The 22,958-nt window shown below is 49.6% G+C and overlaps 1 protein-coding gene across 1 annotated transcript in view; it reads right to left on the reverse strand.

The window, feature by feature from the left end:
- The window catches only part of ATP7B (ATPase copper transporting beta), a 132,814-nt gene that overhangs the window by 47,480 nt on the left and 62,376 nt on the right, over positions 1-22,958 (reverse strand). Inside the window, 5 exon segments of the mRNA XM_075334581.1 lie at positions 9,678-9,824; positions 11,084-11,279; positions 15,048-15,230; positions 20,936-21,130; positions 22,758-22,892. Coding sequence (XP_075190696.1) covers positions 9,678-9,824; positions 11,084-11,279; positions 15,048-15,230; positions 20,936-21,130; positions 22,758-22,892 — 856 coding nt within the window.

Consider the following 22,958-nt stretch of genomic DNA (forward strand, 5'->3'; position numbering starts at 1 on the left):
AAGGCACATATTCCCCCGACCTCAGTGGACGGAATATATAAAACTTCCCCAAATCTCACTGGTTACCCCACAATGATCCTTGGCATAAACTCGCTGCCACCAACCGATTACGGTAACTATTGCATCGAGCACACAGACGTGGAGTTCAGGATCGAGATAACAGAACAGCCCAAGATTAATTATATATTTTAACGGCCTAAGCCACAGTCAAAAATACAATATATACAATATGGAATCTACAGGATAATATACATAGGTCAGAGTTCATTTACAAGTTATGGATTACAAACAGGCATACAGTTCAAGCGGTAACCTTGTGTGTCTGGCCACAGGGGGGGCGCTGGAACTCTCTCACAGGTGTATCCTACACGTGACCCCCGAGCAAAGAACAAGCCAAAATGTCTGAACTGGGATTATCAAACTGGCTCTATCCATGTCCCTTCCTCTTTTGGTGACCTCACAGAGGAGCACTGCCCCACCCATAGCTGGAGTCTAAAATAATATCCCAAAGGGATTATTGGCCACAACTTTGCCTGGGAAAGTCGTAGGCAGACGCCAATGCTCTCATTTTTACAGTTATGATTTTACCTTCAAAATGATAGGACACATGGTTAGTTTGCTGGTGCCCCACTGGCCAATATCACGTTTGGGATACCTATCGAGGTCCCGCACCTATATAAAATATGTGCTAGAATCGTTCGCATGTCGCGATGCCATATCTCTGCTTGACATATTTATAGGAAGCACGGCTCACGAGATATTACACATGTATTCCTGGCTCCTCTCTGTCTCAGATCTTCAGAATGCCTGTTAATTAGATAGGAACTTCGTCCACAGTGTGACAGAGGGGGGTCTTCCTCTCCCTTTTGTGTGCTCAGGCGTAAAAGGTACCATCACACTAAGCAACATTGCTAGCAACATCGCTGCTGAGGCACAACTTGCTAGCGATGTTGCTGTGTGTGACATACAGCAACAACCTGGCCCCTGCTGTGAGGTCGTTGGTTCTTGCTGAATGTCCTGCACCATTTTTTAGTTGTTGCTCTCCCGCTGTGAAGCACACATCGCTGTGTGTGACAGCGACAGAGCAACAACTAAATGTGCAGTGAGCCGGCTTCTGCGGATGCTGGTAACCACGGTAAACATCGGGTAACCAAGAAGCCCTTCCCTTGGTTATCCGATATTTACCTTAGTTACCAGCGTCCGCCGCTCTCACGCTGTCAGTGCCGGCTCCCTGCTTTCTGCACACGTAGCTGGAGTATACATTAGGTAATTAACCCGATGTGTACTGTGGCTAGGTGTGCAGGGAGCCAGCGCTAAGCGGTGTGCGCTGGTAACCAAGGTAAATATCGGGTTGGTTACCTGATATTTACCTTAGTTACCAAGCGCAGCATGCTTCCACGTGTAGCGACGCTCCAGCGATCCCTGCCAGGTCAGGTTGCTGGTGGGATCGCTGGAGCGTCGCTTAGTGTGACATCTCATCAGCGACCTCCTAGCAACTTACCAGCGATCCCTATCAGGTTGTATCGTTGTTGGGATCACTGGTAAGTTGTTTAGTGTGACTGGGCCTTAACAGCTCAGCTAATTTCCATATTATAGGAGATTGCCCTTTTCTCAAGCCACTGCTAAACAGACAAGTTCCTCAAGTTAATAAGCATACTGATTGAAGCCTACTTAGTTCTTACTACCTTGACAAGATGGCGGCTATAGGAATATGGCTTCATAGCTCAGAATATATCCCTATGTCTTCACAGGTGCCATTTTAATGAAGAACTCATTACTCTAGCAATGCACATGCACCGCCAAAAAACAGACTTCATAAAAATAGTGCAAAGTTATAACTATCCCAGCACCTAAAAAGAGAAAGTAATTTATGAAGAGGCAATGTAGGCTAAATTTATTGGAACAAAAAAGAAAGTAAATGATGGAAAATTGGTACCCGATAGGAAACCTCTGTTTGCAGATTCGGAATCCACACACAAAAATGCTTTAAAAGGGAACCAATCAGGATTTTCATATATAACCTAAAGCCAGTGCTATACTGGCACTCAGTGTGAATCTCTATATACCTGTAGTGGTCAGCTCGGATATTTAGGTCTTGAAACCCAAGACAGTAAAGTTTATAAAATCGGCAGCTTCTTGAGAGACAGCAGCTGAGGATCAGATAATATCTGGGGGGGGGTGTTCATAGTTATCCCCTCCCTGTGTTACAATTAGCATAAGTATTATACAAACAATTCACTTTTTCCCTTGCAGGACCTGTGTGAGGTCATACCCATGTGATAAGAAAGGGTGAGGCCTCAGGCAACAGAAAAATGTTGCTTCATGGTAGCTTTGTTGGCTGAGGCCCCGCCTCTTCTGGTCACATGGGTATGATGTCACACAGGTCCTGCAAGGGAAAAACTGGATTGTTTGTATAACACTTATGCTAATTCTAAGTACAAAAAACTGGCCATAATGTATAATGCCAAGGGAACAATTCAGTAGTGTCCCCCATGATAAATGCCAGCTCCAAAGAGCATATAACAAAGGAGGAGACAAGGAGACAAGGCAAAAACTATAGTTGAAAAATACATTTTATTGATTAAAAGCACATAGAAAATTATTGTCATAAAACATGTAATAATCCGGATTGGTCTAGCAGAATGTGGAGAACAGGGGGTGGTTTATGTTGGGGCAAGAAAATTACCGCACACAACCAACTAGATCATAAATATCAGGTAGGTAAGGTTTACACACCAACATGGCAATGATCAAGAATAAGTTAAATGGAGTGGTAAACTAGAGGGGGCACATGTTATAGGGAATGAAGGGAATTTTGTTACTTACCGTAAATTCCTTTTCTTCTAGCTCCTATTGGGAGACCCAGACGATTGGGTGTATAGCTACTGCCTCCGGAGGCCACACAAAGCAATTACACTAAAAAGTGTAAGGCCCCTCCCCTTCTGGCTATACACCCCCAGTGGGATCACTGGCTCACCAGTTTTAGTGCAAAAGCAAGAAGGAGGAAAGCCAATAACTGGTTTAAACAAATTCACTCCGAAGTAACGTCGGAGAACTGAAAACCGTTCAACATGAACAACATGTGTACCCGAAAAACCACCAAAAATCCCGAAGGACAACAGGGCGGGTGCTGGGTCTCCCAATAGGAGCTAGAAGAAAAGGAATTTACGGTAAGTAACAAAATTCCCTTCTTCTTCGGCGCTCCATTGGGAGACCCAGACGATTGGGACGTCCAAAAGCTGTCCCTGGGTGGGTAAAGAATACCTCATGTTAGAGCTGCAAGACAGCCCTCCCCTATAGGGAGGCAACTGCCGCCTGCAGGACTCTTCTACCTAGGCTGGCGTCCGCCGAAGCATAGGTATGCACCTGATAATGTTTGGTGAAAGTGTGCAGACTCGACCAGGTAGCTGCCTGGCACACCTGTTGAGCCGTAGCCTGGTGTCGCAATGCCCAGGACGCACCCACGGCTCTGGTAGAATGGGCCTTCAGCCCTGATGGAACCGGAAGCCCAGCAGAACGGTAGGCTTCAAGAATTGGTTCTTTGATCCATCGAGCCAGGGTGGCCTTAGAAGCCTGCGACCCCTTGCGCTTACCAGCGACAAGGACAAAGAGTGCATCCGAACGGCGCAAGGGCGCCGTGCGGGAAATGTAGATTCTGAGTGCTCTCACCAGATCTAACAAATGTAAATTCTTCTCATACTGATGAACTGCATGAGGACAAAACGAAGGCAAAGAGATATCCTGATTAAGATGAAAAGAGGATACCACCTTCGGGAGAAACTCCTGAATGGGGCGCAGCACTACCTTGTCCTGGTGGAAGACCAGGAAGGGAGCCTTGGATGACAGCGCTGCCAGCTCAGACACTCTCCGAAGAGATGTGATCGCTACCAGAAAAGCCACTTTCTGTGAGAGTCTAGAAAGTGAAACCTCCCTCAGAGGCTCGAAGGGCGGCTTCTGGAGGGCAACTAGTACCCTGTTCAGATCCCATGGATCTAACGGCCGCTTGTACGGGGGTACGATATGGCAAACCCCCTGTAGGAACGTGCGCACCTTAGGAAGGCGTGCCAAACGCCTCTGAAAAAAGACGGATAGCGCCGAGACCTGACCTTTAAGGGAGCCGAGCGACAAACCTTTTTCTAACCCAGATTGCAGGAAAGAAAGAAAGGTAGGCAATGCAAATGGCCAGGGAGACACTCCCTGAGCAGAGCACCAGGATAAGAATATCCTCCACGTTCTGTGGTAGATCTTAGCGGACGTGGGCTTCCTAGCCTGTCTCATGGTGGCAACGACCCCTTGGGATAATCCTGAAGACGCTAGGATCCAGGACTCAATGGCCACACAGTCAGGTTCAGGGCCGCAGAATTCCGATGGAAAAACGGCCCTTGGGACAGTAAGTCTGGTCGGTCTGGTAGTGCCCACGGTTGGCCGACCGTGAGCTGCCACAGATCCGGATACCACGCCCTCCTCGGCCAGTCTGGGGCGACGAGTATGACGCGGCTGCAATCGGATCTGATCTTGCGTAGCACTCTGGGCAAGAGTGCCAGAGGTGGAAACACATAAGGGAGCCGGAACTGCGACCAATCTTGCACTAGGGCGTCTGCCGCCAGCGCTCTTTGATCGCGAGACCGTGCCATGAAGGTTGGGACCTTGTTGTTGTGCCGGGACGCCATTAGGTCGACGTCCGGCCTTCCCCATCGGCGACAGATTTCCTGAAACACGTCTGGGTGAAGGGACCATTCCCCTGCGTCCATGCCCTGGCGACTGAGGAAGTCTGCTTCCCAGTTTTCTACGCCGGGGATGTGAACTGCGGATATGGTGGAGGCCGTGGCTTCCACCCACATCAGAATCCGCCGGACTTCCTGGAAGGCTTGCCGACTGCGTGTCCCCCCTTGGTGGTTGATGTATGCCACCGCTGTGGAGTTGTCCGACTGAATTCGGATCTGCCTTCCTTCCAGCCACTGCTGGAAGGCTAGTAGGGCAAGATACACTGCTCTGATTTCCAGAACATTGATCTGAAGGGTGGACTCCTGCTGAGTCCACGTACCCTGAGCCCTGTGGTGGAGAAAAACTGCTCCCCACCCTGACAGACTCGCGTCTGTCGTGACCACCGCCCAAGACGGTGGTAGGAAGGATCTTCCCTGTGATAATGAGGTGGGAAGAAGCCACCACTGCAGAGAGTCCTTGGCCGTCTGGGAAAGGGAGACTTTCCTGTCCAGGGATGTTGACTTCCCGTCCCATTGGCGGAGAATGTCCCATTGAAGTGGACGCAGATGAAACTGCGCAAACGGAACTGCTTCCATTGCCGCCACCATCTTCCCTAGGAAGTGCATGAGGCGTCTTAAGGAGTGCGACTGACTTTGAAGGAGAGCCTGCACCCCAGTCTGTAGTGACCGCTGCTTGTCCAGTGGAAGCTTCACTATCGCTGAGAGAGTATGAAACTCCATGCCAAGATACGTTAGTGATTGGGTCGGTGACAGATTTGACTTTGGGAAGTTGATGATCCACCCGAACGTCTGGAGAGTCTCCAGCGCAACATTCAGGCTGAGTTGGCATGCCTCTTGAGAGGGTGCTTTGACAAGTAGATCGTCCAAGTAAGGGATCACCGAGTGTCCCTGAGAGTGCAAGACTGCCACCACTGCCGCCATGACCTTGGTGAAAACTCGTGGAGCTGTCGCCAGACCGAATGGCAGAGCTACGAACTGAAGATGGTCGTCTCCTATCACAAAACGTAGAAAACGTTGGTGCTCCGTAGCAATTGGCACGTGAAGATAGGCATCTTTGATGTCTATTGAGGCAAGGAAGTCCCCTCGAGACATTGAGGCAATGACGGATCGGAGGGATTCCATCCGAAACCGCCTGGCGTTCACATGCTTGTTGAGCAGTTTTAGGTCCAGAACAGGACGGAAGGAGCCGTCCTTTTTTGGAACCACAAAGAGATTGGAGTAAAATCCTCGCCCTCGTTCCTGAGGGGGGACAGGGATCACGACTCCATCTGCTCTTAGAGAGACCACCGCCTGCAGCAGGGCATCTGCTCGGTCGGGGTGTGGGGAGGTTCTGAAGAACCGAAGTGGAGGCCGAGAACTGAACTCGATTCTGTACCCGCGAGACAAAATGTCTGTTACCCACCGGTCTTTGACCTGTGACAGCCAAATGTCGCAAAAGCGGGAGAGCCTGCCACCGACCGAGGATGCGGAGGGAGGAGGCCGAAAGTCATGAGGTAGCCGCTTTGGAAGCGGTTCCTCCATTTGGTTTCCTGGGGCGTGAGTGAGCCCGCCAGGAATCTGAGCTCCCTTGTTCCTTCTGAGTCCTTTTGGACGAGGAGAATTGGGCCTTGCCCGAGCCTCGAAAGGACCGAAACCTCGACTGCCACTTTTTCTGTTGAGGTTTACTTGCTCTGGGCTGTGGTAAGGAAGAGTCCTTACCCTTGGACTGTTTTATGATTTCAGCCAATGGCTCACCAAACAGTCTGTCTCTAGATAATGGCAAGCTGGTTAAGCATTTTTTGGAACCAGCATCTGCTTTCCAGTCCTTTAACCACAAGGCTCTGCGCAAAACCACAGAATTGGCGGACGCCATAGAGGTACGGCTCGTAGATTCTAGGACCGCATTGATAGCATAGGTCGCAAACGCAGACATTTGCGAAGTTAGGGACGCCACCTGCGGTACTGCTGGATGTATGATAGCATCCACCTGTGCTAAACCAGCTGAAATAGCTTGGAGTGCCCACACGGCCGCGAATGCTGGAGCAAACGACGCGCCGATAGCTTCATAGACAGATTTCAACCAAAGGTCCATCTGTCTGTCGTTGGCATCTTTAAGTGAAGCGCCATCCTCTACTGCGACTATGGATCTAGCCGCAAGCTTGGAAATTGGGGGATCCACCTTTGGACACTGGGTCCAGCGTTTGGCCACTTCAGGGGGAAAAGGATAACGGGTATCCTTAGAACGTTTAGAGAAACGCTTGTCTGGATGAGCGTCGTGTTTCTGGATTGATTCTCTGAAGTCAGAGTGGTCCAAAAAAGCACTTAATTTACGCTTGGGATACAGGAAATGGAATTTCTCCTGCTGTGCAGCTGCCTCCTCTGCTGAAGGAGCTGGGGGAGAAATATCCAACAGTCTATTAATTGCCGATATAAGGTCATTAACCATGGCGTCACCATCAGGAGCATCCAGATTGAGAGGGGCCTCAGGATTAGAATCCTGATCACCGTCCTCAGTCTCATCACAGAGAGACTCTTGTCGCTGAGACCCTGAGCAGTGTGATGACGTCGAGGGTCTTTCCCAGCGAGCTCGCTTAGGCTGCCTGGGACTGTCATCTGAGTCAGAGACTTCAGCCTGTGATGCTTGAGACCCCCTTGAAGTACGGATTAGTTCCAACTGAGGGGGACCGGGGAGCATAGACACAGCAGTGTCCATGGTCTGAGTAACTGGCCTGGACTGCAAGGCTTCAAGGATTTTTGTCATAGTCACAGACATCTTATCAGCAAAAACTGCAAAGTCTGTCCCCGTCACCGGGGCAGGGTTCACAGGCGGCTCTGCCTGGGCTACCACCACAATAGGCTCTGGCTGACGAAGTGCCACTGGGACTGAACATTGCACACAATGTGAGTCGTTGGAGCCTGCTGGTAGATTAGCCCCACATGCAGTACAAACAGTGTACACAGCCTGTGCCTTGGCACCCTTGCGTTTTGCGGATGACATGTTGCTGTCTCCTCAGAGCAGTACAGGGTGTCCAGCCAAGAAGCGACCTTACAGTGCAACTATATAAATATATATATATATATATCTGGTACCAAGAAAAAAGTACACTAATATAACACTGAGGCACTAGTGGGGCCAGCACTGAAATGCTGCTTACCGCCCGCTTAAGAGCGGGTGTGTGGTCGCCGAAATCCCTTTAGTCTGGGTCTCCCAGAGCCTGCTGCCTTTCCCCAGCCAGACTGCATGTGTATTGGCTGCCGGCGTCCTTGTGGAGAGGGGGGGCGGGCCCTGGGCGTATACAGACGAAGAGCGGGAAGCCTGCTTCCCACTGTGCCTAGTGAGAGGGCTGGAGCATGTAAATAAGGCTCCAGCCCTCGGCGCTGCCCATTGAGCAGCGTCTCTCCCCTACCCTGATTGACAGGGTGGGGGCGGGAACGAAGCGGCGCTAGGCCGCAGAAGCCGGGGGCTAAAGTTAGAAGCGCCGCCGCCGTAAAAGCGCGGTCGGCGCAAAGTCCCCGGCGCACCACAAGTCGCAGCTGCGCCGCCGCTCCAGGAGCGGTCGGCGCAGTAGTTCCCAACATGTAACGTCACTCAGCAAAGCTGCAGTGACCTAACCCCAGCGCACAGCGCTACTGTCCCCGGCGCACTATAACGCTCAGCAAGCCTTGAGAGTGTCCGTGCCTGCCGGGGACACCGAGTACCTGAATGATGCAGGGCCTTGTCCCTGACTGTACTCATGCTCCGAATCCAGCAGGTTCTCTGGGTCTGTGGATGGAGCCCGGCCTCAGGGCTTGGGGGCCGGCAAGATCCCACTTCCACAGAGCCCTCCAGGGGATGTGGAAGGAAAACAGCATGTGGGCTCCAGCCTCTGTACCAGCAATAGGTACCTCAACCTTACAAGCACCACCGCGGGTGAGAAGGGAGCATGCTGGGGGCCCTATATGGGCCCTCTTTTCTTCCATCCGATATAGTCAGCAGCTACTGCTGACTACAAACAGTGGAGCTATGCGTGGATGTCTGACCTCCTTCGCACAAAGCAGAAAACTGGTGAGCCAGTGATCCCACTGGGGGTGTATAGCCAGAAGGGGAGGGGCCTTACACTTTTTAGTGTAATTGCTTTGTGTGGCCTCCGGAGGCAGTGCTATACACCCAATCGTCTGGGTCTCCCAATGGAGCGCCGAAGAAATATATATATATATATATATATATATATATACACACCTGTAGTCAGGCATAAACAGAGTGCCCCCAATAGAGACCACTGTCAAGTAAATGAAGGGTGGAATATTTTCCTTAGCTGCTGCACAGATCACCAAGAGAGGGGGCGCATTCAATCAGAGCAAAAGCTTTAGATGTTAATTGAAAAGCTGTGCAGTCAAAAGAAAGATCCATGTGGAACAACAGGAATCAGATACAGTACCTGGTGGTGTGTAGGGGGTTGGTTCTGGTGGTAAAGTAACCTCCTGACAGCTGTTTCACAACAGGCTTTTTCAGAAAGGAAGTGCTAATTCTAACAGGGGGAGCAGATAACTCTGAATAACCCCCAGATATTATCTGTTCCTCAGCTGCTGTCACTCAAGAACCTGCCAATTTTTTTTAAACTTTACTTTCTTGGGTTTCAAAACCTAAATATCCGAGCTGACCACTACAGGTATGTATAGAATCAGCCTGATAGTGCCAGTATAGCACTGGCTTTAGCTTATATACAAAAATCCTGCTGATTGGTTCCCTTTAAGAACAACCAATAATATTCGTTTAACAAAATCTTTGCTGATCAGTGGAGAAATTACAATTTATTACTTGTAACGTTATTTGACAGTCCAACGACACCGGTCTCGCTGATTCATGACATTTAATGGCATGGAAGGCTGAGTGCAACGAGTGCCTGATGATCAGGACAGCGCTAATGCATTGTCTGCAGATTATGATAGATGAACAGATAGATTTTCATGTATAGGAATATCACAATGCATTACCATCTATAGCTATCAGCACCGCAGTCTGTCCTTTCATTTCATGACTAGTCATAGCTTCATCTACATCGCTGGATATGTGCAGTCCATTGCGTCTCATCCATTCCCGGTTCCCAATTAATACAGAATGCGGTTGAGGAGCTGAGGCACCTGTACAAACATGTTCATTATTGAATAATGCAATATGTATGGAATTCATTATTCCTTTTTGTACATTTCTCTTAAAAGGAATTTGTCAGCAAGTTTTTGCTATATAATCTCGGAGCAGAATAATGTGAGGGCTGAGACCCTGATTGTAGCTATGTAGCACTCACTAGGCTGTGTGCTTTAGTTTCAATACAATCAGTGTTTTATCAGCAGGAGATTATCACTGCAGGACTAGGTGTGACTTGCCAAGCAGTTCAGCTAATCTGTGTAACTCCGCCCCCACTACTGATAAGCAGCTTGCTGATAATGTGCAGTGTACACAGGAAGCTGCCTATCAAGGGTGTAGGTTGGGTTATACACAGCTCAGCATTCATAGAACTGCTGTATTTACCGCAAAAAACAGGGATTTAATTAAAACTGTACCCATAAATATTTTGAGACATCTTCTCTACATACAAGAAAATCAGATTACACTGATCAAACTTGGGTCAAACTCTGATTAGAGTCTGATCAGAGTGTGATTAGCATAATATGGCAGTGTGACCCTAGCTAAGGATCAGCCATCAATATCAGATCCAACGTCTGCACGTTCACTAATCAGAAAATCATTTTGAAGTTCAACAGATGTGGCCATATCATCCCCTGACACCAGATGAGAAATTCAGTAAAAATTATCACTTTGATCCCATTGGTATAGTCTGAGATTTTAGATTTCTATTAACTTCCTAAATGAAGAAGCCTACATATAGGGCATACTGGCGCCTTTCCCATTAAGGGGAGCCAGAACGTGGAATCAGATGCTGCCAGCATTTTTGGTGGTCATGTTTCCTAAACTCTGAAATATTGCCTTGTATGACCTAGACACAACGAGCTGCAGAATAAAAGGGATAGCCACTTTACCAGGTGGCACATGTTCCGATTCCATGCCCTCATATAATCATTTCTCTATTCTCACTTGATGGTAGTCGTGCGCTTAAAAGGCACAAAACAACAACATACAAAAAGAAAATGTATAAAAAAACTCAGGCTAGTTTGAGTAAGTGACCTGCGTTGGTCATTGGAGCTTTTTTTTATGCAATTTACTGCTATCGGACAATGCATCAGTGTAGAGCCCTGGTTGTAGATGCTAAAAATATAGGCAAATATTCAACACAGAAGGGTTGCTGACCTCTTGACTGGTAGAGATCTATAATATAGCGCTAACCTCTTGTGGGAAAAGCATTTTGGGATTTTTGGAAGGTTCTCGGACATCAGAATAATACCTTGTAGCTCGGGAGCAATGATTAGGGATCCGTCTTCTTGTGGATGGGTGAGACCACTGATGTATACATTCTGCTCATTTAGGCCCTCCTCACTCTGCACCAGGACACTTTCCACATTATTTACTTTACAGCTGATGCCACATCCTGGTACCGCCTGGAAATCTGTACAATATCCCAGTGATTCTGTCCCAAGCTCCTACAGAAATGTCAAATTATATGTAGTTATGAGTTTTGTAACGAAGAACCCAAGACCTAGACCATTTCCATGAAGTAGGTTCAAGATTCATGGATTGTTATCAGTTCATTCAATTCAACAAATTCGATGTCTTACAGAAAGAAAGAAGCTATCCCAAAAGTACTGCCTAGGAGAGGTAGCTACCTTAAGGCCTCCATACCAGTTAGACCAACGTTGGTTAACAGTCTAATCTATAAGACAGATTGTTGGAGAGATGTTGAGCGTCGGGCATGTCAGATTTCAGATTGACAATCTTATTGTTCGAAGTGCTCGGCTGGAGGAGCACTACTGTGTATGGGAGAGTCAGCTGAGATGGCTGTCAACCAAATGATTGCCATCTAATGTGAACGGGGCCTTTAAAAGTCAGCAAGCTTTGTAAAATAACTGGGGAACCTTTGTTCTACACTGATGACAACATGAAACAGCTTGGTAATAACCTCGGATCATGTATGGGTCGGACTTTGACTTATAGGGTATATACCTCTCCTTGATGGTGATTGATCTCGTTCTACGAGAGAGCAACTTTACCTAATTTTCTCCCATAGAGCATTGCATGTAATACTTAAAGACCAGCTAACTATGGAGTAAGTCTTTAAGAAGTTGTTCAGGTTTTCAGATAAAATAGGAGTAATTCTGTCGCGGGCGGGGAGGAGGGTGTCAGCACACCGCGCTCACCCCTTCTGCTCGGGTCCGGCTGCTCAGTGGTGGCTCGAGCCGTAGGCCGGATCCCGGGGGTTTTCCTCGAGCGGCACTCCTCGCCCGTGAGTGAAAGGGGGGGTTGGGATGTTGGGATAATGTCCGTGACGCCACCCACGGTTGTGGTGATGTGTAGCACCACTGCTGCTTAATGCGGGGATCCCGGGGATGGTGATGGGGAGCAGCCAGGTGTTGCGTTGCCCCTCCGTGGGTAGGGGTTGGTGATCCCGGGGCCCGGTGATGGGTTGGGAGGTGCAGGGCTTGGTGGGCGCAGGGACGCGGGGACAGCGCTGTGCCTTGCGGCACTGTGGTACTCACTCAGCCTGAGACGTGGACACAGTTTGTACGGTAAACCAAACGGCTGGTAGGACGGTCCCACAGACGGCTGCTTTGCTTTCCCGGTAGGTGACGGTGATGTCCCTCTTCCTTGCACCTGTATGTACGGATGGTTGCGATGGGTCCCCACCGGTAACCCGCTCCCCGGCTTCAAGCTGGGCCGGAGGAGCACTACACTTTGCCCGCAGGCGCTGGCCCTCAGAGACTGGTGCCCTGGCGGTGGCGGTGCCTCTGTTGTACAGGTTGGACTGTTGCCTTCAATCGGGACTTGGTTGTTGGGGGAATCTACGTCCCCTTCACTGACGGATTCGGCAAATTTGGCGACTCCTAGCCTTGCCGGGGTCCGAGAGGCCCCTGCCCTGGTGCTGACTGTCCTTCGGAACACTGCTCCAGACCACCAGGCACACAGCCAACGGGGTCCTTCCAGGAACTTCCAAACGGTCCCCCTCCGGACAGTCACCGCCGTCGCTGACCTTGCTGTTCTGGCCCTACACAAAGCTGGACCTTCAGGCTTTGCACACTCTCTGCTCTGTCACCACTTCTTGCTTTCCTCCTTTTCCACTTTTCTTTCCTTCACTTTCACTTCTTTGTTGTTTACTCTAGCCCTCAGCTAGACTTCACTCTTGCCCTGCCTGGGCTCAACTCCTTCCACTTCCTCCTCCAAACTCTATCTGCCTGGTACTTCCCGCCTCCAGAACTGTGATCTCCTTGGTGGGCGGAGCCAACCGCCTGGCCTACCCCCTGGTGTGAATCAACAGTCTCTGGAAGAAGGCAACAAGGATTTTTGGTTCAGCTTAGGTGTGCCTACCTGGGATGTGGGGTGTGGTGGTGTTGTGACCTGTGTCCCCTGGCTTGCCCAGGGCGACACAATTCCATGGCTGAAGCGGAATAACACTACTGGAACAGGAGCTACAGAAAATGCCTGATCATTGAGCTTTGCAGTTATCACTTTTTTATTTTATTTTTGTTTCATACTATAAGGAACAGGACTAAATGAGGTCTGAAGTATGAACTCCAAAAATATGTCTTAGGGTACGCTCACACAAGCGTATGACACGCACGTACGAGTGCAATGCGAGAAAATCTCACATTGCACTCGGACCAATGTTATTGAATGAGGGAGAGCAGATGGTCAGCTTTTTTCTCATCCAGCTTCTGGAGAAGCGAAAAGTCGCAGCATGTTGTGATGGTCAGCGAGAGCTGTGTCACTCACACCCATACAAATCCATGGGTGCGAGTGAAACATTGGGCTGCAGTCGGATGATATCCGAGTGCAGTGTGATAATTGCATCAGCTGACAATGGAGGAGATGGGGAGATTAATCTGTCAGTCTCCTCTGCAGCTCCCGCCCCCTCTTCCGCAGCTGTGAACCGACCGCAGGGTATGTTTGACGCCCTGGCGCCGCCAGGTGGTCACACACAAAGTAAACCCCCACACAACACCTTTCCTCAAGGGGGTTACACCGAGCCGACAAAACCCTAGTCACCCCCCCAGGGTAGAAAAGGCACAGCAGTGGGCGGGACCAGGTGGAAGGAAAACGCCCACCTAGGGGTCTAGAGGATCCGGGGTGGGAAGGAGAGTGGAGAGTGGAATGTGGAGAGTGGAGAGTTCAGAGTAGGAAAGGAGAAAGTGAAGTGAAGTTCAAGTGGAAGTCAGAGAGGAAAGGCGTCGGGGTTGGAGTCCCGGTGTGCTGGCTAGGTGGCAGACGGTGGTCCGTGTCTGTCAGGAGACGGGAAGACGGCTGCCGGAGATCCGAGGTGGACCGGGACAGGGTAGGAGCCCACCGATTCCGACACTGGAGAACCGACCCGGAAACCGTGCACAGACTGGGTACCTGGACCCTGAAGCAAGGATTGGAACCACCGGCTTTGTTAATTCACCAGTTGAGGACAGGATTATAGGTCCTGTCCCACCCAAAGTCCCAAAAGAGAAGACCAGCAGCCCACCGCGGGGGATAAGGCATCCGCCAGGGCCCCTTTAGATCCCACGGGTCAGCGTCTGCGGGCAAGGCTCCCAACTGTAGCTCTGGGAGCGGACTCCCGTGTTCCACACCGGGAAGTCCAAAGAGAACTAAATCGTGCAGAGGAAAGTGACACAGACCATCACCCCGGGTGAGGGATCAGAATATACCCAGCCGCGGCGGCCGGCCACAGGCACCTTGGTTTACTGCTGGACTTGTGTGATTTCTTTCACTGTGAGTACACTAACATCCCCCGATCCGACCGGGCACGCCGGCCCCTGCAGCCACTTTCCTCAGCACAGTGACACTGGGCCCCGGGGCATCCACCCCAACCCACGGAGGGTTAAAAACAACTAGCTTCCATTCCAACGCCCCCGGGTGCTCCCTAATAGCAGCGGTGGTACCAAATGTTAACACACACCGTGGGTGGCATCACGGACTATACAGAAAATCCCACATACGACCAATCCCCCTTTTTATTCGAAATGTCTGCGAGACCCCCGGGTCTGGAGATCCCTCGAGACACTACGGGTCTGGATCCGAGCAGCCGGGCTGCTGGCGTAGAGGCGGCACATATGCAGGTATGCATATTGCATCCAATGGACTCGCATCGGTTGCCATACAATCATGTGAATCCAGCCTTATGCCTAGATACCGTAGAATACTATTACTAGCAATAAAAACCTGCAGAATAACACGACTTATACAGACATTCACATAAGATGCTTATTCTTTACCTCCTTGCAGTACTTCGTCATGGCCATTCCCAGGGGATGCTCACTGCTGGCTTCTGCAGTGCCAACCACGGCAAGCATTCTTTTCAGGGGCATCCTGACCACATCACCCAGCAGCAGCACTCTCATCACTTTAGGGACCCCATGTGTTATTGTTCCGGTCTTATCAAACATCACTGTATTTATCTGAAACGATATACAAGTTCTTGAATGCAAAAAGAAAAATGACCAGGCTTCTTATTCCTATTAAACAGACATCACTCAGATGAAACATCAATGGCATCTCTGCGCTGTGCATGTAACGGCCCTTCGCCTTGCATTGACATGTTTGATCCGAGACTCATTAAAATAGACATATTTCTGGAAGGTTTTTTTAGGTCACTTGGTTTTCAAAATTAAATCTTTATGTAAACAGCCCCATAGACTATAATACACACCCTCTAATGTCCCGGTTCCAACAGGACAGTGTCAAATTTGGAGAGATGTGCAGTTAATCTGGGCAGTTGGGGAACGTTCCAACTTCAACTGCAGATAAAATTAAGTACAATGGTGGAGCAGGGAACCATTACATCAATACTGCACCGTTCAATCTCGGTAGAGACCTTCAAAGACCTTCAGATTGTGTGACATCCTCAAGTCACATGACTGGTGGCAGAGAGCAGCTTGGTCACAGAGGAGCAGGACACACAGGCAAGTGGGTGCTTGTGTGAGAGCATCATACTTTGTGTGGGTGGCCAAGGGGGGCATCTAACTATGTGTCGCGGGCGGGGAGGAGGGTGTCAGCACACCGCGCTCACCCCTTCTGCTCGGGTCCGGCAGCTGCTCAGTGGTGGCTCGAGCGGTGGGCCGGATCCCATGGTTTCTCGAGCGACACTCCTCGCCCGTGAGTGAAAGGGGAATTTGTGGTTGGGTGTGGGGGATTGTTATAGTTCGTGACGCCACCCACGGTTGTGGTGATTGCACCACCGCTGCTCCGGATGGGGATCCCGGGGATGGTGATGGGGAGCAGCCAGGTGTTGTGTTGCCCCTCCGTGGGTAGGGGTTGGTGATCCCGGGGCCCGGTGATGGGTTGTGAGGTGCGGGGCCTGGTGGGCGCAGGGACGCGGGGGCAGCGCTGTGCCTTGCGGCACTGTAGTACTCACTCAGCCTGAGACACGGACACAGTTTGTACGGTAAACCAAACGGCTGGTAGGACGGTCCCACAGACGGCTGCACCTGCACTCCCTGTAGGTGACGGTGATGTCCCTCTTCCTTGCACCTATGTTTGACTGATGGTAGCGGTGGATTCCCTCCGGTTACCCGCTCCCCGACTGCAATCTGGGCCGGAGGAGCTCTACACTTTGCCCGCAGGCGCTGGCCCTGAGAAACTGGTGCCTTGGCGGTGGCGGTGTCTCTCTGCTTCAGGTTGGGCTGTTGCCTTCAATCGGGACTTGGTTGCTGGGGGATCTACGTCCCCTTCACTGACGGATTCGGCAAATTTGGCGACTCCTAGCCTTGCCGGGGTCCGAGAGGCCCCTGCCCTGGTGCTGACTGTCCTTCGGAACACTGCTCCAGACCACCGGGCACACAGCCAACGGGGTCCTTCCAGGAACTTCCAAACGGTCCCCCTCCAGACAGTCACCGCCGTCGCTGACCTTGCTGTTCTGGCCCTACACAAAGCTGGACCCTTCAGGCTTTGCACACTCTCTGCTCTGTCACCACTTCTTGCTCTCCTCCTTTACCACTCTTCTTTCCTTCACTTTCGCTTCTCTGTTGTTTACTCAAGCTTGTCCCTGAGCTGACTGCACTCTTGCCCTGCCTGGGCTAATCTGCCTGGTACTTCCCGCCTCCAGAGCTGTGATCTCCTTGGTGGGCGGAGCCAACCGCCTGGCCCACCCCCTGGTGTGAATCATCAGCCTCTGGAGGAAGGCAACAAGGATTTCTGGTTAGCTGTGATGTGCCTACCTGGAGTGTGGGGTGTGGTGGTGTTGTGACCTGTGACCCCTGGCTTGCCCAGGGCGACACATATGTATTGCAGAATCTACTGTGGAGGTGTCACACTGAATGTGCGGTTTCCATTCTTTACACTCTACTGATACTGCCCTCACTAAAGTCTCTTAACGATCTACTAACCTCTAAATCTACTGGTCACGGCTCCTTGACAAATCTCCTGGATCTCCAGCTGCTCTTCACTATTCTCCGCTCTATCAGGCTCAAGGATACCTCTCTCTCCTGGTTCTCCTCCTACCTCTCTAATGGCTCCTTCACTGTATCTTTTGATGGCTTTACTTCCTCTCCTCTTCCTCTTACTGTCGGGGTTCCTCAGGGTTCAGTCCTAGGCCCCCTCCTCTTCTCTCTATACACGGCCACTATTGGGCAAATCATGAGTAAATATTGTTTCCAGTGCCATCTATATGCTGATGACAACCAATTATATATGTGACGCCCTGGCCTATCAGGTCGTCACAGGGTATTGTGCAATCTGCCCTTCTGCACAGTATCTGCATCCTCCTTGGTTAGGATCCCTGTTCTTTGGTGTTGCTAAGATAAGAGCCAGTCAAAACTCTAGCAACACTTTGCACCACACCCACCACACCCACCATTGGGGGGCCTGAAGGGAATAGGGCCGCCCACTTGTGGGGTTGGTAGGGGAAAGTGAAAAGTGTAGAAGGAGAAGTGAGAGAGAAGGTGAAGGAGTAGGAGTGTGGAGTGGTGACTCTCAAGGAGAGAGGTCACCGGTTTAGGAGCAGGGCTCCTTGAGACTACTAGGTGGCAGACATTGATCTGGGCATGGTAGGAGCTGGAAGCCCGGTTGCAGGGGATCATGGCAAGGGGCACGGATCTGCCGAAAAGGGCAGTCGGCGGCCTTGAGCCATCTCCGGCCAGGGCACGATGGGGTGCGCGGACCCTAGGCTGGGAAGTAGCTTCACGCATCCTGGTAATTTACCCGACGGGGGTGAAGTCTTCAAGATTCATCCCTCACCCGCTCCAAAATAGGGGGAACTAGCGCAACGAGGGAATATGACTTTTCCCAAAACACAGTCCATCAAATCTCAAGCGTAAACCCTGAGAGCAAGCTCACTCCGTTACCCATACGGGTGAGCAGGACCCGACTAGTTCCCCACTACAGGGTCCAAACAGTGAACAAGGTGCCACGGAAAAGGTCACAGGCTAACAAGCAACACCAAGGGCACGGATCCAAGCGTGCTCCCTCCTTGCTGCAGCGGTGCTCAGAATTCTGGTTTACAAGCTGTCGGTGTCAGTATTCTTGGACTGAGTGAGTACGCAGAGACCCTTTCCTCCCCAACGGCACCTCTTCGCTACCATCACAGGGCCCCGGGGCAGAACCCCCTACCCACGGAGGGGTTAAACACCTTGCTGCCATACCACCGCCACCGGGCACTCCCAACAGCAGCGGTGGTACTCCATTTTACCACGCACCGTGGGTGGCATCACGAATTCCTAAATCCTCTGTACATATTTCCCCTTTACACTTAGAGTGCCTGCGCGACCCCCTCCCAGGTCCGGAGACCCCTTGAGCCACCGCGGTTCCGGATCCGAGCGGTCCGGCCGCTGACACGGGGGCGGTATATATACATCTTCTCCTGACATAATCCCCGGTACTTTGCATTAAGGGAGGGATTTTCTGTCTGCTGTCTCTAACATCATGTCTTCCCTCTATCTGAAATTACATCTTTCCAAACCTGAATATATTCCATTTTCTCCAGCTACTAAACTACGTATTCCCAATATTCAGATTTCCTTGGGTGGTTCAAAGATCCTCCATAATCCGAAACTCCCACTTTCATCTCAAAGATTTCTCTCATGCTGTGCAAGTTTTCTGGAATGTACTACCCCAGAGGATTTCATTAGTACATAGGACAGACTTGTCACTTCATTTCACTATACTAACTCTTGCCTGTTCCCCCTTTTCTAATTGTTCCTCAGAATCTGGCTGCTCCAATTCATTTGTCTTGCACCCAGTAGCACTAGGTAACTATACATAGACAGATACTGGATGATGACGGCTCATGCAGCTTTATATAATAACCCATATTTATTATGATAGCTGGACCATACATGACAAGCACTTTTTACTTAATGTGTCCCTCTATTTCTTTATAGACTGTAAGCTTTTGAGCAGGGATCTCACTTCTCCTGAAACTGTTGAACTATGTGTTACTCTGTAATGTCTATATTATCTATACAGGTACTCACTTAATTGTAAAGTGCTGCGGTATATGTTGGATCTATATGAAGTTATTATATTATTATTATGACTGCATGTTACTGTATGGTGGGCACTGTTGGGGCATGATAACTGTGTGTGGGTAGGCACTGTGGGGACATGATATGGTTTTGTAGGGCACTGTGTGGGTCATGAAAGTACCAAACTGGGAGAGAACACTAAAGGGCATCATTGGGAGCAAGTCGTGTAGAGTTGAAGTGAGGGCAGTAATAGAGGAAAACAGCGATGTGGTGTGCTGAGAAACAGACAGAAGCATTGGTCAGGAGGGAGACTGAAGTCAGTGACCTACAGAAGGTTGTTACATAGCGGTGTCCGCGAGATATATTAGCAGTGCCTCCGAGGTCAGCAGGCAGACTGACGTAGTGCGGAAGAAGATCACTACCTTATTCCGACATTGCCAGTTCTGGGGTCTTCGGATGGTACACTCAGGGTAACCTATCCTTAGGGGAGAAGTTACTTGCCAAAAGTCCCGGAGTGGATGATCTGTATACTATCGAGAGCCGATGGGACTTTGTATATAGCCGGTATGGGAAGTGCCGTGTTGCACCGTATACTAATGCCTGTAAAGAATGTGTGCCTCTACATAGGAGAAGATTGTTAGAGTAAAGCTGAATTGTTTTACAGCAACCCTAAAGGCCCCTTTACACACAGCAACATCGCTAGCGATATCGCTGTAACGTCACCGGTTTTGTGACGTAATAGCGACCTCTCCAGCGACATTGCAGTGTGTGAAACGCATCAGCGACCTGGCCCCTGCTGTGAGGTCACAGATCACTACACATCTCTCATGAACATTTTTTGGTCCTTTGTTTCCCGCTGCGCAGCAAGCATCGTTGTGTTTGACACCGTTACAACAACTTTGTTAGCGATTTCCCTTTAAAATAGCTGCTTCGAGATGTCCCCAACGACCAGCTAGGACGTTCTGCAGGTCCGGATCGCTGCTGCGTCGTTGGCCAGGTTTGCCTGTTTGACAGCTCACCAGAGACTTTCCAACGATCCCGGCCAGGTCGGAATCGCTGGTGGGATCTCTAGAAAGTCTCAGCGTGTAAAGGGGCCTTTAGTGTGTTTTTGATTCCTACGGACAAAGACTCGCAGCCTGTGTACAGAACCTGCAGCCCTCACTTGACCACACCACACTGACTCCACCACACACCCAAACCTCTTTTCATGTAGTGCGTCGGGCGGGTGCACGACTACAATCCCAGGCCTCCGCCAACACCTGTACTGACCCTACATGCGTGCCTCTTGGGTGCACTCCCGAGAACCCTGTGCGGCATCTGCAGGGCATGGGAGGGGAAGGAGGCAGCATACGTGGATGGCCGGGGGAGTGCGGGGCAGGATGCTTCCTGGCCGGGGCGACGACTAAGTCAGCATCTCTGCAGAGACACCGGCGTTACAGTTAATCTTCACGTCACAATTTGGAAGGTTTCAGCTTAACCATAATTCTAAATTAAAGATTTCGTTTTAAAACACATTTATTCTAAAATCACTCCAATTGAATTAGTCAGTGAATTAAGTTTTATCAGAAGCTTTCGCAAAAAAAAAAAAAAAAAAAAATCACTTTCTTGTTCTTCACAAGCGGCAAAATACTTCAATATTAGCTTTACTTATGAGCACGGTAAGTCAATGATACAGATCGCACTTCCAACCGAAACCTACTAACCTTATGTGCCATCTCCAGCGGCTCTCCACCTTTGATAAGGATGCCATTTTGTGCAGCTACTCCAGTACCCACCATCACTGCCGTGGGAGTAGCCAAACCTAAAGCACAGGGACAGGCAATGGACAGCACAGTGATGGCCGTCTGAAAGCCAACCCGAATGATGATCTCAGCCTTCGAGATGGTTTTACTGTAATCCTAAACAAATTAAATTATAAACATAAAATGGAATTAGAAATAGTAATGGAGCATGGACGCAATCTGTAATGTACAGACAATATAACACTCTGCTGGGGTCATGTATGAAGCACCGGTGGGACATTACCCTTTTCTAGAAATCAGCGTAGAGAACAGCGACACACACTTGTCATTAATTACTGTCAGATTTCCAACACTGGAATACTGGAATACAGTGCATATGAGATTAATCTGACCAGTATTTGATTGCTACAAGAACCCTTGTGAAAAAGGCCAAAATGAAATCTTGGGCTGTACTACAGGCAATAAGTCAATCTACAAGGACCCTGTCATCTCGAGGAACACTATTTACATATAGATATAGGGTTCATCTGCAGATAGTGTTAAAACCCTTGCTTAATGCAGCAGTTACAGAGAAAATTATGTTTTATTCTCCCAGTGGCCACTTCTTTTTAAGTATCAGGGTGATGTAATCACTCCTCGCCATATGAATTGACAGCCTGCTGTGCCGCACGTAGATAGCGCAGGCTGTTAATGAATTATTCAATGTGACGGGAGGTGATTACAGCACGCTCACAGTGTAGTGAGTGGTGACCACTGCCTGAAATGCCCCAATGACTGAAAGCCAGTGGCTGCATGGAGAATAAAACATTACTTTTTCCTTGTAGCCGCTGCTCCAATAAACTGATTAGACAGGGCTGAAATGCTAATTACCTGCAGATTATCTTCAAATCCTAGCATGGACAACATCTGCAAGGAGTTTGTATGTCCTCCCCGTGTTTGTGTGGGTTTCCTCCGGGTACTCCGGTTTCCTCCCACACTCCAAATACATACAGATAGGGACTCGAAATTGTGAGACCCAATGGGGACAGTGTTGAAAATATGATGTGAGCCGCTCTGAGTCTTTGGAGAGGGCCGGCATACAAGTTTGACAAATAAATAAATGAATCTTCAGGTAAATAGCATTTCTCGAGGAGACTGGGTCCCTTTACAAAATTTCTGATGAAATAAATTTGAGGCACACTGATAACAAATGTCATGTACATGTAATCAGAGGTTACCCCATTACAGTGAATGGGTGACAATGAGGCCTCCACGTACAGTGAAGCAAAGTTGACAAGACAAAGTGGAACAATGTAAATTTAGGAGATCAGGGTGGGTCCTGGATCAGGACCAGTCCTGTCCCATCAAACCAGCCATGATACTAGGTCTCAGCAATGTGTCATCAATTCCTGACAGAAGAGGACACCATTAAGGTGAGGCTGCCATCGCGCAGGAAGACCAGATACGTAGGAAATCTAAGGACAGCAAAATGGAATTTAAAAAGGATAATGGCCCCCATACATATTAGATTATTGTCAGATGAACACGCCGATTTCCCAACTCTCCCTGGCTTTAAATTTAATTGCTCATGTTGGGCGGGTGTTGGAATAGGAGATAAGTTTCCACCATAGATGCCTTAGAGGAGGTGTTTGGGTGCCACAAGAATAAGATTACCCACAATTAACCTTGAGCATATAATGTAAGACAGTGACAAAATCCGGTGAGATACAAACTGAGAAAATGATGGGATATGAAAAGAGGAAAAGAAGTGTAAAGAGGATTTGCTTTTGTGGTCTGAACTTACTGGGAAATATTTCAGTATCACATCAAAATTCACAAACCCAACGGTGGTCCACCCAATCAACGTCACAATGGAAATGCTGATTATAAAGGGGACGAAGTAGCCACTTATTTTATCTGCCAGCTGTTGGATTGGCGCCTACAAAATGACAGAAATCTGTGAATATTGTGTGACACGTTCATACCGCTGGTAGATTTACACAGA

The sequence above is a fragment of the Anomaloglossus baeobatrachus genome, chromosome 2, assembly GCF_048569485.1.
Source record: "Anomaloglossus baeobatrachus isolate aAnoBae1 chromosome 2, aAnoBae1.hap1, whole genome shotgun sequence".
Classification (NCBI taxonomy): Eukaryota; Metazoa; Chordata; class Amphibia; order Anura; family Aromobatidae; genus Anomaloglossus; species Anomaloglossus baeobatrachus.